Source organism: Manacus candei, unplaced genomic scaffold (assembly GCF_025592945.1).
Source record: "Manacus candei isolate 608988 ecotype Guabito, Panama unplaced genomic scaffold, ASM2559294v1 h1tg000094l, whole genome shotgun sequence".
Taxonomy (NCBI): Eukaryota; Metazoa; Chordata; class Aves; order Passeriformes; family Pipridae; genus Manacus; species Manacus candei.
In genome coordinates, this window is record NW_026138142.1 from 1,348,914 (window position 1) to 1,365,993 (window position 17,080).

Consider the following 17,080-nt stretch of genomic DNA (forward strand, 5'->3'; position numbering starts at 1 on the left):
TATATGTAAGAAAAAAAATTTTGCTTACTAAGTCCCATTGCAACAGTAGAAGTGAGCAGAGGTTTTATTAATTAATTTTAAAAATACATCAGAAAGCATCTTGAATGTCTTGAAAGTGAATGACGAAATCATATGTTAAAAATTATAAAGATATTAAAGATTATATAGTAAGAATCTTCCTTGGCTAATAAAAGTAGTAGACCTGCAGCAGGTTAATCTATGTAACTAAAAAGACTACTTTGCTATTTTAAGTTTTAGTCAAGTTTTTGACTGAGTTTTAGGTATGACTGAGTGTCTTCATGGTGAGACATATAATCCAAGCTTCCTTGCTGCTTCAGAAATTCTGGGCCCTTTCTTATTAGGGAAAGGGTAAAAGTTCAGTTTGTTGCAGGCTGGCATGCATTTTGTAGAAGAAATATGCTGATGTGTCCAAACTGCTGAAGTGGCTGATTTCAGAGGAGGCTTTTGGCAGGAGCTTGAAATGCTGCAGCCGTTCTCCTCACTGAAACTGCTCAACAGGCTTGAACTTCCCAGTTGACTGAGTGCAGATAATTCACTTTCTCCTCCTAATTCCTTGGGTTGGGATGTGCCGCTTCCCTTTGAAATCAGTCTCTGGTTGTCAAAACTCCACGGTCTGTTCCTGCGGTGGGAAAGGTCCCAGGAGACTCCTCGTCCCGGGGTTTGTCCCAGGCGGTGAGTTCCCAGGTGGATGTGCCACAGCAGGTCGCCTTCTAAGTTGCCACCGCTGGTTGTCTCCATTGTGACCTTTCTGACAGGAATGTCTCCTGTGCATGACTTTGGTCTTCTAACTTTTTTATTAATTAGGACGGCATTCACCATCGATTCTGGGAGAACAGATTCCCGTTCACCTACAAGAGAAATACATTTGTGCACGTTACCATGGTGGAAAAAAAACACCAAGGGTATGATTTCTGTGGCAGAGACTCATCTGAAGAGCTTTAACACATGAGTTTATCTGTGCTCTTTCTGTCTGTGGCTGAGGGTAGTGCAAATTCTTTTGAGGCTAGGTTAAAGAGTACAACTATTTCATGCTTGGTTTTACAGTCCTGAGGACACAAAAGGTATCCTAGCTTTAGTCAAATGAAAATGGAAATTTATCAAGTCAATATTGATCTAACCAGTACTCTAAGACTCATTAACAGCACAGATTGAGAATTGACTTTCAGTAATTAATTGTTTGCAAGCAAAACTTCTTGAAGGTGAGTAGAGACTTGCTCAGTGTGGTAGATGCTGTAATTTGAGAAGCAAAAAGTTTGTTTGATACTGTTTCAAGTTTGTATTCACAACTTAATAACATTGTGCCCATTTGTAGATGAAATAAGTTGTGAATGTCTGCTTTTTCATAATAAGGAATCATTAACATATAGGCTTGCATTTTAATATTTTACTGCAATTTTACTATTACAGTCAGTGTAAAGGGTGTGAATAGCTTATCACACTAGTGTTGCCTGAATGATTGCTTAGAGAAATCTTAGTCCATGAATAGTAGAGAGTAGCTGTAACAGTGGGAGAGAATCTGGTCTCCTTTTTATTCTTGTATCCCTGTAGCTTAATTTTTAAAGTGGTATGAAACAAATGTATAAGATATTAGGAATAGAATTGCTAATGCTACTTTAATTACATGTAGCAGTCATCAAATTACTGGACAGGACTTGTTTTTTGTGTCTTGTAAATGAATAGAAGCTGAACCATTGCACTAAAGATAATCAGTTGATGCTGCAACTACTAATGAAATATACCTTAGTTGGGATAAATATAGTTTAAAGTAGGAACTGTGCAGAATGCTGGCCTTATTTACAGGGCTGAGTTATAGGTGCTGTGTCTGTTGCAGTATCAGTTATGAAGCATAGTAAAGGAAAAAAAGTAGACATAGAGGAGTGCTGATTATATTCTGAAAGCATATCTCTGAACAGCTGTTTTAAAAGGCTTGTAACCCTGAATTTGAAATGAAGCTAGTTTGAATAGGATGCTGCCTTTACAAAAACCCAACAGCACAACCTCTCCTTTACAGCTGCCTTTCGTGCCATCTTTACAAAGAGGTATTTGAAGATGTCAGACCCAGCTGATTTACTGGCAGTAAATGAACCTGTACAACAGTGCTTTGGCTAAGGAGAGGCTTTCACTGCTGCCTTTGGTTATTGCTGAAGCAACAACCCCAGCATAACATCACAGAACTTTTTATGCTCTGTGGGTTGGCCACGTAGGATTGATCTGATAAGAGCTGCTTTGCAGCATGGCTGGGAGGGAGAACTGTGTGAGCCCACACCTTCTGCTCTCCTGCTGTGTTACTGGGAGAAAGGAGACTAAAACACTGGCAGAGCTTTGAGATGCAGGTGTGTTTGTGCATCTGTCTGTACAATGAAGTGTGCTAACAGACTTTTTAGGGTGACACCACTCAGAGAGATAAGAACACACACTTCTGCATCACGAGACAGTGAGAATCAAAGTTATGACTGGACTTTATCCAAGAAATAATGCTGACTTCGAGTGGCTACACAAAGGTCCACTTGCAAAACAGAGCCCTGTGTGTTCTGCAGAACAGCACAGTAGAGCACCAAGCTATGAAAACCAGTAATTGTTCTCCGTGTGTGAGAGAAAAAAGTGAGAGAAGGGAACCGAGAGACTGAGGTGAAACACCTTATCATGTCCTTGTGAATGTTAACTGTGCTCTTGGCTGAACTGGCATTGATAGGCAATAAATATCATGTATTATCTAGAAGCTTATGAACTGGTCATCAGAAGAATTATGATCTGGCTTGAGCTGATCAAAGAGTTCAAAGTAATGAGTCTAGTCAAATTTCAATAGTCTGCACTGGTTTTGAGTTCAAGTTTGATTTGATTCCTTGCTTGGCTACAGGTGCAGCACACAAAATTGAGCACTGACCTTGGGTAGAAATGCAAGAGTCCTGAGCTACTGTGTATTTAATTGGCACACATTCAGCTCTCTCCAAACTTCTTAAAAAGCTGCAATTAGACAGACCTTTCTGTCTTTTTTTTTTTTTTTTTTTTTTTTTAATTAAATTGTGTATTACAGCCTTGTTGCAGAGTTGTTTACCCTCTGGACTTTTTCATATGCTCCCATCATCAATAGATACTTTTAAGGTTCCGGAGTGGCAGAAGTTAATCTTATTTTGAATTAGCTTGGGAAATACTTGGAAGAGATTTCTGCAGTCAGTGCCCCAGTGTTTATTCTGTTGTGACTGCATGTGCTGAATGCTCCCATTTAATTCCTAAAGTAAATACTGTTTTTCAGCTTCTTAGCCAATAAATAATGAATACACTGCTGTATTATCTCCTAGCTGGTGACTTTCAAATCTTATCGTGCTCTTTGTTCTCAAATAATCAGGAATGGGCAGAAACGTGAACGTGGCTGTGTTTACTGGGGAGGAAACAGAACAAAGTCATTTTCAGGTGACTTCTTGGTTACTGACACCTGCATCAAAAACCTGGGGAAGTTAGAGGGTTTTAAGTTCTGTTTAAAGGTCCATGACTTCTGGCAAACAGATAGTGACTTACAGAGCTAAAACTCCTCAAGGAAACTTGGAGTTACCATTCCAGCTGTCGTGCAATAAACCTGCAGTACTCAAAATCCCTGTGGTATCATAAAAAGAAATCTGGCCCGTGAGGCTGGAAAGGTGCAGGGCACCTTAGTTAGAACAAAGACCTTTGGCAAGGATTTTTAAGACCACGAGTGACTGAAGGTGCTTGTTCCATGAGGGTTTTTTGTCAGGCCTTTGAGGTTTGTGTGTATGTGTGGGGTTGTGGTGGTGCTACTGTTGTCGTGCCTTTCCCAGCCTAGCCACAATCTTACCCTCTAGGCAGGGAAACAATTTATTGTCAGTACAAAACACTGATACACACATGGACTGCCTTTTGGTACTAGCTGGAATTTTAGGGTAGTGTAGGGCATTAGGCTCTCCTGATGTGGCAGTGTTCATCTCTGCTTGACATATTCTTGAAAACTGATGCATGTAACAGGTTCCAAGTGCTTCCAAACCATAGGAACTGAGCATAACAACCCCCTCCCCCCAGACTTCAACTGCTTCTAACAGTGACATGAATTCTTTCCACACAGGGTGTTTAAAGATAGAAGTTCAGTGCTGTGGGTTATGTGGTTTTGTGAATGTTTTGGGGTTTGTGTTTAAAAATACTTGTATGTGGATTTTCAACACTATTAAATTTTAAAGTTCCCAGAAACTGTGCAGTCCTACTTTTCTGCATCTTTTAATCTTCAAATGGCCTTGAAAAAAATCTGCTCTGATTACATTCATTATATTTGAAGCTTCATTTGAATTAATCTGAATAAAGCTTCTGCTTCCTTTCTTTAACTAACTTATATTTTTGCTACAGCTGATTAGTTGGGCTGTTTTGTCTTCAAGTTAACTGTGTTTTCATATCTGATAAAATAAGCTTGTGTATATTTTTTTCTTCCTCACAGAGATTTCAATTCTTTTAACATGAGAATTTCAAAACATATGGATGAAAGAATATTTAAGAAGTGAATTTGTTGTATAGTTCATAATTATGTGTTTTTTTCAATTGTTTTGATCACAAAGTCTGACACAGCCAAATTCTAGAACTGAAAAATCGAGAAGAAAATTAAAGAATGAAATAACCTAAGTTTTGTACTTGTTAAGATAAATACTAATGTGAGAGGTGAATGAAGCATGTTTTTCATATTGCAATTAAATTCAGAACATAACTTCATTAATTGGCTTAGTATTCTGAATATCAATTTAACTTTGAAACCTAATGAAAATATATCAATGTAGTATTGTAAGCAGTAGTTTAACTAAACGTTAAAACATTTGAAAGTTTCTTACATAAAATCTGTCTAACATAGCAGGTAGATGAGTGATACATGTAGTTACTTGTTTTTCTATTTATGCACTTTCCAAGTAATATGCACTGAAGATACTTTCAAAACAGGACCTTTTGTTCAAAGCTTGTATTTTAGTTACCCACTATAACCTTTAGTATAACTTTTTTTAACAAAAACACAACTTGTGCTCGTTACTTGGTATTTGCTGTTGCTTCCTGTAGTCTTTCTTTACACAGATAGAGAAGGGAAAAAAGGGACAGATGACACAGAATTGCAGGTTCTGATGGAAACATTCAAGAGAGCAGAAATGTTACAGAATACATTGCATAAATACACTGAGTACAGACATGAAGTACGTGGCTTCTGTAAGAGCTACCATCTATGTTTAGAATTTTACTTTACTGATATAAAACCTGTAACACCTTACCTCAAATATGTTCATCTGTTTCAAATGCAAGTTAATGTTTCACTGACATGAAGATAATAGATATAAATTGACATAAACATAAGAAAACCTTGAGAGAAATGAATAAAACCCCAAAATGACAGAAAAAGAATTCACTTTTACCTCTCTTGAAGCTGAACATCAAAAGAACAAAGCCAGAAGTTATTAAATCTTTAAAGAAGTAGTCTTTACATTACATATGCATTTTTTCCTATCAGTATAAGCATACCTGTTTTATATACAATAATGTCTGGCTGCAGTTTTTGCTTCTGTTTTATATGGTCATACTGCTCCTCAAGTTTGCCTACATCCATCTCGGTGAGCTGCTTGCCACGGTCTGAAACCTGTGGCTCTGAGGTGTGAGTCACTGAAAAAATACCAGTCATGTATTTGTAAACCTTCACCATCTGTTCCAACAAGGAAGAAAAAGTTGTGCAGAAGCAGGACACTTCCTTCATTGCGTTGGCAAGAAAGCAGATCAAGTTTGAAGCATCTGAAATCTTCCTAAGTGAACGAGTGACTTTCTTCCAAGCAGGGAGACTCGTGTCAGAAGTTGCCTGGTCTGTGCTGAAGTCGTGGCTGTCAGTCAGCTTGTTTTCATGCGGCGTGTCTGGAGCTCCTGCACACAGAGTTCATGATCAGGACTGGATAGATGGATTTAATGTTTACCTAAGGTTGTAAGCATGTGAACCTTTGCCAAGAAAAACAGTGAAATACGAAACCTCCTTGAACACAGTCAAGTGCAGAAAGGGCTGGCTAATACTGGTTTATGTAGCAATGTTAATTCTTAAAAAGATGATATTGAGGATGCATCCCCAGGATAGCAGTTCCACCTGGGAAATATTTTTCCATGTTTCTTTCCATGTGTTTTGTGTCTTTTTCCCTCCACTGTCCCTTCCTTAACTTTCACCCAGTTTCATTCTTGCTGACACTTCTTGGGGCAATGGGGTGGGAGGAGACAATTTGTTATGCCTTAATACTTTTGTGCTTATTGCTTTCTTTTAAAGAATGTGTTAAAAGTGTTCAGGCCTCAGTGCAGAGTCAGAAGAGTATGTGCCAATGACAGTTGGGACTGGGAGGCTGGAGACAGGAACACCTTACTCTGACTCATTCAGGATTTCCGCTGTTCTATAAGATGAAATAAATTACAGAAATAATAATTTTATTACTGAGAGCTGAGCAAACCCTTCAAATACACGGTAAGCCACATTTTAAGACTTACTGTACATGTAACAGTATTATCTAAAGTGAGGCAAAAATTTAAAAAGTACATGGCTTTTGTTTATATTGGATAAAGTATGAAACTATGCCTGGACTAGGTACTGCAAGTTTTTGTCCCTGAAATAGGTTCATCAAGGGCCTATGTGAAAAAATGATGCAGTTAAACTGTAGTTTTAACACAATTGTCATCTGCTCAGTTTCATGCACTGACACACTTTTGGTCAGCGTTTAAAGGGACTTTCTCAGAACTAATTTGAGTAAACAGTCAGGGGTATGTCCCACGAGCCACTTTGAATGCAAGACCGAGCTTTTGTGACTAAAATGCCCGTTTGCCTTATATGTGACATAAAACAAGCAGAGAAATAAGTCTCAAAAGCTGATGTGTTGATGGAAGTGACGGTATTGTCAGAAGGGTCGGCTAATAAGGCAGGACGCGTTAATTTTTCCTAAAGAAAAGTAGGAATGCCACCTGGCACAGCTCTGACACACCAGGGACAGCAGCCTCCAGGTGAACTTTGGCACTCACGCAGCTGATCCCTGAGCTCCTTCCCGGGAGGAAGGCGAGGTCCGCTGTCCCTGAGGGAAGGATCCGGGAACAGCCGGGCGGTGGCATCACAGCAGCGGCGGGTTCCGATGGAATGTGGCGGGCGGGGGGGACACGGGAGCCAGGCGGGGCTCATCACAATAGACAATGTGATGTGTGCTCAGAGGAAGTGAAATAACATTGTATTCCATGGTATTTTTTCTGGTGGTGGTTTTTTTTTTTTTTTTAATTATTTTTTTGTCGTTGTTTTTGGTTTTGGTTTTGTTTTTGTTTTTTGTGGATGGCTCTATGTGAGCATCTGGAGGATATGTAGCATCCTCCATCAAGCACAACAAAATTCAGTGGAACTGTAGGAAAGATTAATGGTTTGAAGTTGCCTTGGGTGCAAAGAAAATGGTAATTTCTCTTAGAAATGGATGACATTCCTACCACTTTGACAGTAGGCTTTTATTTATCCATTGGTTATTTATTCATACATTGGTCTGTTTCCAAGATATCTTGTGAGAGCATGGTTTATTTTTCTGTCTGAGAAGGGTTTTTGTTTAGATGGATATAAACCACAGGTGTGAGACTGGAAATAACCACTCACCTGTGAGAACCTGCACAGGTTTGTGGTGCAGTTGTGGCACAAGAGAAGATCATAGAATCATGGAATATTAAGGGTTTGGAAGGATCATCTAGTGCCAACCCCTCCTGCCATGGGCAGGGACACTTCCCATGAGACCAGGTTGCTCAAGGCCTTATCCAACCTGGCCTTGAACATTGCCAGGTTTGGGGCATCCACAGCCTCCCTGGGCATCCTGTTCCAGTGCCTAACCACTCTCACAGTAAAGAATTTCTTCCTAATATCCAGCCTAGACTTCCCCTCTTTCAATTTGTACCCATTACTCTTTGTCCTGACACTACAGTTCCTGGCAAAGAGTCCCTCTCTGGCTTCCCTGTAGGCCCCCTTCAGATACTGGAAGGTTTCTATGAGGTCTCTATGCAATGTTCTCTCCTCTGAGCAAAATGTTAAACCCTCTAGAAAAAAACAGTTGTACTACTACAGTTATATCTGTGTAGTTGAAATGATTATGTCCCCTTTGTGCACACACTGTTGTAATAGCAGAAAGATGTGTAACGCTGCTGGTAAGGATGGTGTGTTGTTAGATGGTATCAGGGAGCTGAGTAATTAATTCAAACTTTTGTTTTTTTAATGAAATACTGAGGATAGATGGGAACCAACAATACGTTATTATAAAATTTATACATAAGTAGAATATAGCATGCACTAAAATCCATTACAACAACAACAGAAATGAGCAGAGGTTTTATTCATTGATTTTAAAAATTATAAAGATATTAAAGATTATATAGTAAGAATCTTCCTTGTGTAATAAGAGTAGTAGACCCACAGCGGGTTGATCTGTGTAACTAGAAAGACTACTTTGCTATTTTGTTTTAGTCAGGTTTTTGGCTAAGTTTTAGATATGACTGAATGTCTTCATGGTGAGACATAATCCAAACCTTCTTGCTGCTTCAGAAATTCTGGGCCCTTTCTTACTAGAGAAAAAGTAAAAGTTCGGTTTGCTGCAGTCTGGCATGCTTTTTGTAAAAGAAATAAATATGCTGATGTGTCCAAACTGCTGAAATGGCTGATTTCAGAGGAGGCTTTTGGCAGGAGCTTGAAATGTTGCAGCCGTTCTCCTCACTGAACCTATTCAACACACTTGAGCTTCCCAGGTGACTGAGCATAGATAGTTCACTTGTTCCTTCTTATTCCTCAGGTTGCATCATGAATGATTGATGGAATCAGGGGTTGACAACACTCTGTGCATAGCGTTCTGGTGAGGCTCAGCAGGCTCTCAATGTGTAAATCTGCAGTAACTGACTTTTTAATAATTACTCTTGCCTTCCCACTATGCTTGTGTCATGCAAATTGTGTTGCCTACCTCAACTGCAGTCTTTTCCTGCCTCAGCCAGGGAAAGAACAGTAAACAAAATACTTTGTCAGACACTGTAGATACTTTTCAAGTTGCCTTCTCTCTACCATAGAAAAAGCATGTTTGAGTGTTACTGATGTATCATGGCTTTAGTAGATCTACTTTGATACTCTGCCTTCAGCTGAGACAAACATCTGGTGCTCTGTAGCAAGCAGTACCTCAGGAATTGCCTTGTTTGTCCAGTGTTCTGAGTTGCTGTCACATGGAATCTGCCTTTGGACCTTCAGGCAGCCGATTTATATGTTGGGACAGGAGATTTAATTAACTTCATTACAGTTTGAGCTGACATTCAATACAAACATTATTAATGGTCTTAAAAGTTACCCAACCTTTTTAAAATTCCAGTCACACTTTTTGACTCGCTGACCTCCTGTGAAAGAGACTTGTGCAACCTGACTATGTGTGGCAGAAGGAACTACCAGCATAGCACCCTTGACCCTGAAATGTAGGCTCTGTTCTTCAAATATGTGCACTTCACTTCTCATTGGAAGAGCATTTAATGTATAATGAGTTTGTATTTGATCAGAAATTATTGTTAATTATTTGTACTGTACAATTCCCTCGGGATTTGTACAGTACCATCACACGTAGTTACACAAATGGTTTATACAAGGCAGCCCCTTCCCAAGCAGTTGCATGGGTAGGCAACACAACCAAAAATGGGCTAAAGGAACCAAATGCCCAGTGAAATGGAGGGAATGAGTCCAGGTGGTACAGCAGAGCTGGAATGGGGAACAGAATTAGTTTTTATTTTGCTGAGCCAATCCTGTATACATGGCAGTTTGCTTCCTTTTCACTGAAAGCTTGTGAACAAAGCATCTTCACAGAATTGTTAGGGTTGGCAAATACCTTTAAAATCACTAAGTCCAACTGTCAACCCAGCACTACCATGTTCACCATTAAATCACATCCTCAAGTGCCATATCCACACATTTTTTTAACACTTCCAGGGATCACTTCCCTGTGAAGTCTGTTCCAATGCTTTACAACCATTTAAGTGAAAATTTTTTTCCTAATATTTAATCTAAACCTGCCCTGGTGCAACTCAAGGCCATTTCCTCCCATCATGTCACTGGGAGAAGAGACCGACCCCCACCTTGCCGTGACCTCTTTTCAGGGAGTCGTAGAGAGCAATAAGGTCCCTCCTGAACCTCCTTTTCTCCAGGCTAAACACCCCCAGCTGCTGCAGCTGCCCCTCATTAGACTTGTGCTCCAGACTCTTCCCCAGCTCTGTTATCCTTCTCTGGACACACTCCAGCGCCTCAATGTCTTTCTTGTAGTGAGGGACCCAAAACTGAACACAGGACTTGAGGTGCAGTTGACTGAGTCTCTGTAGGTGTGTATATGGGTTTGTCAGCATGTGTGTTCGTGTGTGTACACTTTTTATCAAGGCATGAGTGCATATATATATGTATACACACACACAGATGTATACTTGTGTGTGTTTCATGAATAATTTGCAACCACAATATAATTAATGAAATGAATTGCGGGTCTAACGTATGTGACATTGCAAAGAGCATGAGGTTAATCGTGGTTTTGATGTATAGTGAGCTGATGTAGCTAAGCCTTGTTATGCCACTGACATAAACTTGAAAATGCATTGTCCATGGGTTATGTTCTTACACCATAGTGGGACAACTTCCTTTGTGCCCCTAGCCCTTTTAGGTATTGCTAATAAATAAAAATAAATTTGTATTGTCATATCTGCACACCAAATTACGATTTCTCTTTAAATCAGTCTTTAAACCGAGTTGCTTGGATCTACAGACCCCTGTACACTTTTACAGTGCACAGCAGGTGGCACTATTGGAGTGGCGTGAATGTGTATTTGCCTGAGCCTGAAATGTTAGAGGCTTCCATTTGGGTTGTAGATTCCTGAGGAATATAAGCAGACAAACCATGTCCCAGCACTGGCACACGTATCTCCTAACAGCACTACAGGTTCTGAAAATTTATTGCCGTGATTGGGTTTGTGTCAAAACTTGCCTTTCCTTAATTGAACAAACTCCTGATCAAAACATCGTCTGAATGGTTTTTGTTTGATTATCCACTGGAGTCTGAAGTGCCCTATTTCCCTTAAGTCTGTTCTTCCATCACAATGGAACCAATTCTTCATTTCCTTGAGGCAAAATAAATTTGAGAATATTTCATAGTCCAAAAGCAGTGGCTTTTAGAACTTGAAGTAGATGTTTACTGCTCTTGACCTTGGCTGCAAAATCTCATTTAAAAAGATGCAACTAATTTTATCTTATACTAATTAATTTGTGAGTAGTAAATTAGTTTTTTATTAAAAAGTGTTTGGAGGACCTTATAGGAATAATTGTTGATTTAAAGATAATTAAAAATGCTCATAATGGTTAACTGACTGAATGCATTTCCTGTAACACTGGGTTTTACTGCACACCTGAGACCAAAGGTATATTATTCATGATATTCATGTGCTGAGTTTAGACATGTCCAACACTGTTCATGGAGGTTAAAAAGATACAATACAAATATCTGCAGATTTTAACTGGCACTGAGAAGAAAGATAAAAGTTACTGTGATAATCCCCTTTTTCTAGCTTTCTGTTAGTGCTTTTTAAATTTTTATTTAAATGCAGTCTTGCAGCATTAGAAAGTGACCATTTCATTCTTAGAAAATGTAACAACAAAAAGAAAGGTAGAAACAAGATGGCTGCTATTATTTGGGCTTCAGACATTATTAGTAAAATCAACAATAATTGTTTACTTTTTAATGAGATTTTTGATAAGAGCACGTGTGTTTCTATTGTTTGAAAGCACAACCTTAAGGCATGCCCCAGTTACAGAGTGCTGTGAGTAGAGCACAGGACTTTCTGATGGTGCTCTCTGCATGTCCACACTAATGGGATGAAGAAGTCTATGACAGAAGTTTTCAGGATGATCTCAAGGTGTTTTCTCTCATCTGATCTTTCATGTGCTTTCAGACTTAAAGAGTTCAAGTGTGTCAAAAGGAAGGAGGGTGGCCCAGCTCTCCTTCAAGCCCCCCTGAAGGTTTTTTGAGCGTGGGTCATACGTAGTCCACCTTCACGTTTCTTTGATAAGGATTCTAATTTCCCTTTTTATTTCTCGTGTCTTTATGCAAATATAATTAGGTAGTGTGTGTGTATGTAGGTATATATCAAATATCTCTGATCCTACACTCTGCCTGGGTGTCTCCAAAGGCTTAAATCAAACACACCAAAAAATCAGCCTCCAAAATTTAGTGTCAGGAGTTGTTCATTTTGGAGTTCTGTTGTTCTTGCCCACCAAGAACTTCTGAGATTCTCTATTGGAAGTGACAATGTGCAGAGGCAAGTCTAAGAAGAAAATGAAGGTATTTATCAGTTAGAGATTTTAAACAAATGAATTCTAACATCTTCCCTTACAGTTTCCCTGACTTCTTTCTTAGTTCTCAGATTTCTTAAATTAGTGTGACAAACAAGATGGTTAGATTTACTGCATTTTGATGTCATAAAACTGTCCATGAGGAGAGGGTGAGAGGGAACTGAATGTCCTTCAGTAAATCTCTTCAGAGGATTCTGGAAATGCATGAGGGTTCCTGGACCCAACAGATGCCTTAAATTCCAGTTACTGATAAATGAACTTCATATTTCTGGTACTGCTACCTACACATCTTTCCTATGCCAATTATCTCCAACTGTTTCCTATCCATAGAGTTATGAAGGCTACAGCTCTGGATGGTGACAGCAACCTATGGTTATTCCTTCTCCCAGTAGATGTGATAAGTATATAGGAACTCCCTGACAATTTCAAGCAGGGTTTAAACCAAACTGGATAGGCTATTTAGCTTCTCTGCCTTGATTTTTCCACCTGAAAACGACAGGATTTTGATTCTTTCTTGATTCCAAAAAGACTTTTGATCCTTACAGGATGCTGCTGAAAAGTGCAAAGTTTTTCCCTTATTTGTTTCCACTTCAGGCATTGTTTGAGTAGAAATGAGTTTATCTTTGATTGCTTTTAATCTATAAAATGTACTTATCTGTAAGCAGAGTTTGATAAGAATCGAGTATAGCGTGAAAGAACTGGTTAATCTGTTGTTAATGAAAAGTTTTATCTGGATGACAACATCTTGCTCCTGAGATATTTGCTTTTGAGCATTGGGACACAAACCTCTTCAGTATTCATCTTCAAGAAAGTCTGCTGGGTGTATAAGGTAACTTTAATAAGGCTTGCAAATGGCTGTAGTTAAGATAGTCCTCCAAAGACGATGGTTAAGTACTAGTACTATTGTGAGAACGAATATGGACTTGAAATCTGTGCAGAGAAGGAGAGTCTCCTAAAAATAATTTGTTATTCAGAAACATCCTTCACTTCACTTCCATGCAGAAATCTCATGAGGAATTTGTACTGCACTTCATAATCACTGGTAGCTTAATTGAGTCAAGGAAATTACATCTGTAAAACTAAAGTATGTAAAACCAGATACAATTCCACAGTGCCTGATTCAGTACCCACTGAAGTCAACACATGTTCTACTGAATTCAATAGAAGTGAAATTGGAGGATTTTATGTACATGATTAAATAAAAGCTGCAAATTGACCAGTACCTATGAAACTGATGGTATAATTGAGATTGTGTAGTTGAGCCTTCATTTAAATTCTTTTCTTGTACTCATTGTTCCATGTGCTGGTAAATGCTTTTATATGGAATCCTGCACCAATTCTTCACTCTCTGTAAAGGGCCATAATTTGCTAATGCAGTACCACACATGGGACTTTGAATATGCACAAGTCAAAAAATTAAATCAACCAACAAGTTTGTGGAATAATCACTGTACTTAAATAATCTACAATTTCAGTCTCAGAGTAACAACTGTGCTCTGGGTTCCTCTTGTGGAACTCGTGCCCAGGGATTTTGCTGGATCTTTGTATGGCTTTCATCGAATCACAAAACAGGGGAGGTTGGAAGGGACCCCAGTGGGTCACCTGGTCCAACCTCCCTGCCCAAGCAGGGTTGTCCTAGAGCATGTTGCACAGAATTGTGTCCAGATGGTTCTGAAATATCTCCAGTGAGGGAGACTCCACAACCACTCAGGGCAATCTGTTCCAGTGCTCGGTCACCCACACAGTAAAGTTCTTCCTCATGTTCAGGCGTTCCCAGCACAGCCAGTGAAATTACCGTGGATAACAGCACCTCGATCCACTGCTTTGAAACATCAAGTACTTATTCTTGCTGAGGGAATAACAAGACTCTCCACAGTGTTTGGAGGTATGGACAATCATAATGGTTACCCCAAGATCATGTGCAAAAGTAACTTCAGCAGGTAAGTGCATGTTTAGGAAAGGAAAACATTTTTGGTGTTATAATGCCATCTCAATAAAAAGATCAGAAATGTCATCTTTTAATTCGTGGTACTGTGGTACTTTTTATTCTCTTGGTTAAACATTGCTGGAGATTTTGTGATAAGAGCACTTGCAATGCTAAGTAGAAAGGGAATGACCTTTAGAGCATTGCTGTTGTTCAGGTATCGTTCCAGCTGGCAGGTCTAGTGCTCAGGCTGGGATTTTTTTCTGTTTTTAAGGTGATGTGTTAATGTGTTATTGTTGTTACTTGGAGCTTAACATTGTAAACATATCCCACCTCATTAGCAGCAGTGCACATGATGCTGAGGCTACTTGGCAAAAAGGTTGGCATGTATCTGCCCCAGCTTACTGTGTTTGATGTTTGTGAGGCTAATTAAAGAGCTACAAGATTTCTTATTAGGAAAAAGGATAATTGTGCCAGCAGACTTAATGATGCTTGGTCTAACATGGGCTGCTGTGGCTTATTGCATGTTCATAACTGATGTCTGTATGTGCAACAACTCTTACTTGTCCCATTGCTTCTGCTGTGCTAACCTATGCTGCTGTACAAGTGTAAAGTACTTGTTGGGGGCTTAGAAATACTTGGCTGCCCTGCTACTTAAAATAGCTAGTTAGGTGCCCAAAATGTACTGCTGGAAGCAGAAAGACTGGTAGCTTTGTAGTTGCCCACTTCTGGACTTCTGTTACTTCCTGTGAAGGTGTGAGTACTTCCCTATCCCATTAAATTATGTAGCCAGTATAAATCAGGGTAGCTGGACTGCTGTCAATATAGTCATCCTAATTTATATCAAAGGTCTGGAGTAGCTGCTCTCTAGCTTGTTGGCATGTCTCAGATGATGTGATGATAATGAAGCCTGGAAGTTGGGCTATCACTGTTTCTCAAGGAGTTCCCCTGTGCAAAGCTGAAGAATGCAGTTAAACCTAAGTTCATATCAGGGTGCAGCTGAGATCAGAGACAGGTTTTGATACTGGAAGTGAGAATAAAAAATGAAAAAATCTCAGTATGTAGGAATGTGGAATACAGTTAATTTATATTTTGCAAAGAATTGAAATAAATGTGCAATTGCAGTTAACTTGACAGAGGGGGAAGAAAAAAAAAAACGCACTAATTGGCATACTAGTTATAATTTATCTAGATAGCCAAGGGCCTGGGAGACCATGGAAGTATTGCTTCTCCATCAGGTCAGAAACTAGTTAATAGGAAAAGGGGAATAAACTCACTTTTCCCTTTACTCTGCTCTGTGTGTCTTGAGTGATTAATCTGTGCTTTGCCTCAAGCTGTTAATCTGCAGTGGTGACATTTCAATTATAAACGGCATTTTGTCCGTCCCCTCTGGAAATTGTGGATTTGTCAGTGCTAAAACATTAGTAGTACATGAATGCAACTTCACTGATAAATGCAGAGCTAAACCTTGTTTGCTTTCAAGAAACTTGAGTGCAGAAAGAACAGCAGCAATGCACATTTTCCATACACCAACAATAAATCTGAGAGAACGCTGCCTTGATGGGAGGATGGGCAACAGAGTGACTGGGTAAGGCATTGATTCTCCAAACTTCCTTATTTTCTTTTGAAAAACATGAAAAGTGAAAGTAGCAACAATAACATTCCCAATTTGTTCTCTGGTGAATTTTCCTACCACATTGTCTTGTCGCCCTTGTTCCTAATTAAAGGAGATCTAATAACACGAGAGTGGTTATTAGCCAACTTTTCTCTGCTGTTTAAGTCAAATGATTTCTTGTTAATTGGGACTATTCTTCTGATCTGATTGCTGAAGAATATAACTGATTCTTACATCCTCATAAGATTGCTTTATTTATAAAGTCTTGTTTCTTTTCTACTAGCCAATATCTCCCTAAAAAAAATTGCAATCCACTAATATCTCTTTTTCCAAAGTAATTTATCATTCTTACAGCTTTCTTCAAAACTGACTTCAGTTTCTCTTCATTTTTGCAAGCAATTACCTTCTGAAAATTGCAGCATTTCAAGCCTCAGCCTCTGAATCTGTTAATTGTTTATAGGGAGTATGCACTCAGTGAAAGGATCGAGCAAGCCTTTCCTCCCTGGCTCACCAGTTACATTCTGTATTAATAAAACCCCCAGCTTCTGTGTGTTATTTGATACTTTGTTTTCTGGTATAAGTTACACTAAGGAAACCGTTCTTGGTAACATTTCGAAAACATTATTTCCTTCACAGCCTCTGGTTAAGTGAGACCTTTGTTCGGAACAGGTTCATCCAGCATGAGCTCCTTCCCCTTAGGAGAAGGGAAATTCCACCACTACCTGGTGGCCATTAATATTTTAAAGGTTTTTCTTTGCAATAATAACAAGAAATCTTAAAAGTATAAACCCATGGGAGTTAGGGCTTTGAGAAATCAGTGGGACTACTTAAAATGTTCAGTATATGAGAAAATTTTTTATTATAACTTTAAATGCATTTCAAATTAAGTATTTGTACTGTTAAAACAGTTTATGATCCTGGGCATGCAAAACCTATTTGACTTCATTAAAGCTCTGCTGAGATACCGCCTTGATTGCAGAATGGAAGTGTATTTTACATGACCCTTCTTTTGATTAAGCAATTCCACTTTGCTCTTCACATACTATGCAGGTAACACAAAAACCTAAAACCTCCCCAACCCTCCCAGCTGAAAAAAGGCAAACTAGAAAACAAAACTTCAGCCAAAGAAACAATTTGGTGTTTTTTAATGGAGTAC

At 39.0% G+C, this 17,080-nt stretch overlaps 2 protein-coding genes across 2 annotated transcripts in view; one reads left to right on the plus strand and one right to left on the minus strand.

The window, feature by feature from the left end:
- Positions 1-49: 49 nt before the first annotated feature.
- LOC127461051 (uncharacterized) lies at positions 50-7,114 on the minus strand. Its single transcript, XM_051768309.1, is given in 4 exon segments — positions 50-359; positions 361-869; positions 5,518-5,907; positions 7,036-7,114. Coding segments are annotated over 3 exon segments (843 nt in total). The 5' UTR covers positions 5,747-5,907; positions 7,036-7,114; the 3' UTR covers positions 50-254.
- A 6,913-nt stretch (positions 7,115-14,027) lies between these two features.
- XYLB (xylulokinase) overlaps positions 14,028-17,080 on the plus strand; it is an 89,089-nt gene continuing 86,036 nt past the window's right edge. Inside the window, exon 1 of the mRNA XM_051768300.1 lies at positions 14,028-14,325. The gene's annotated coding sequence lies outside the window, so the exon portion shown is untranslated. The remainder of the gene's footprint in view (positions 14,326-17,080) is intronic.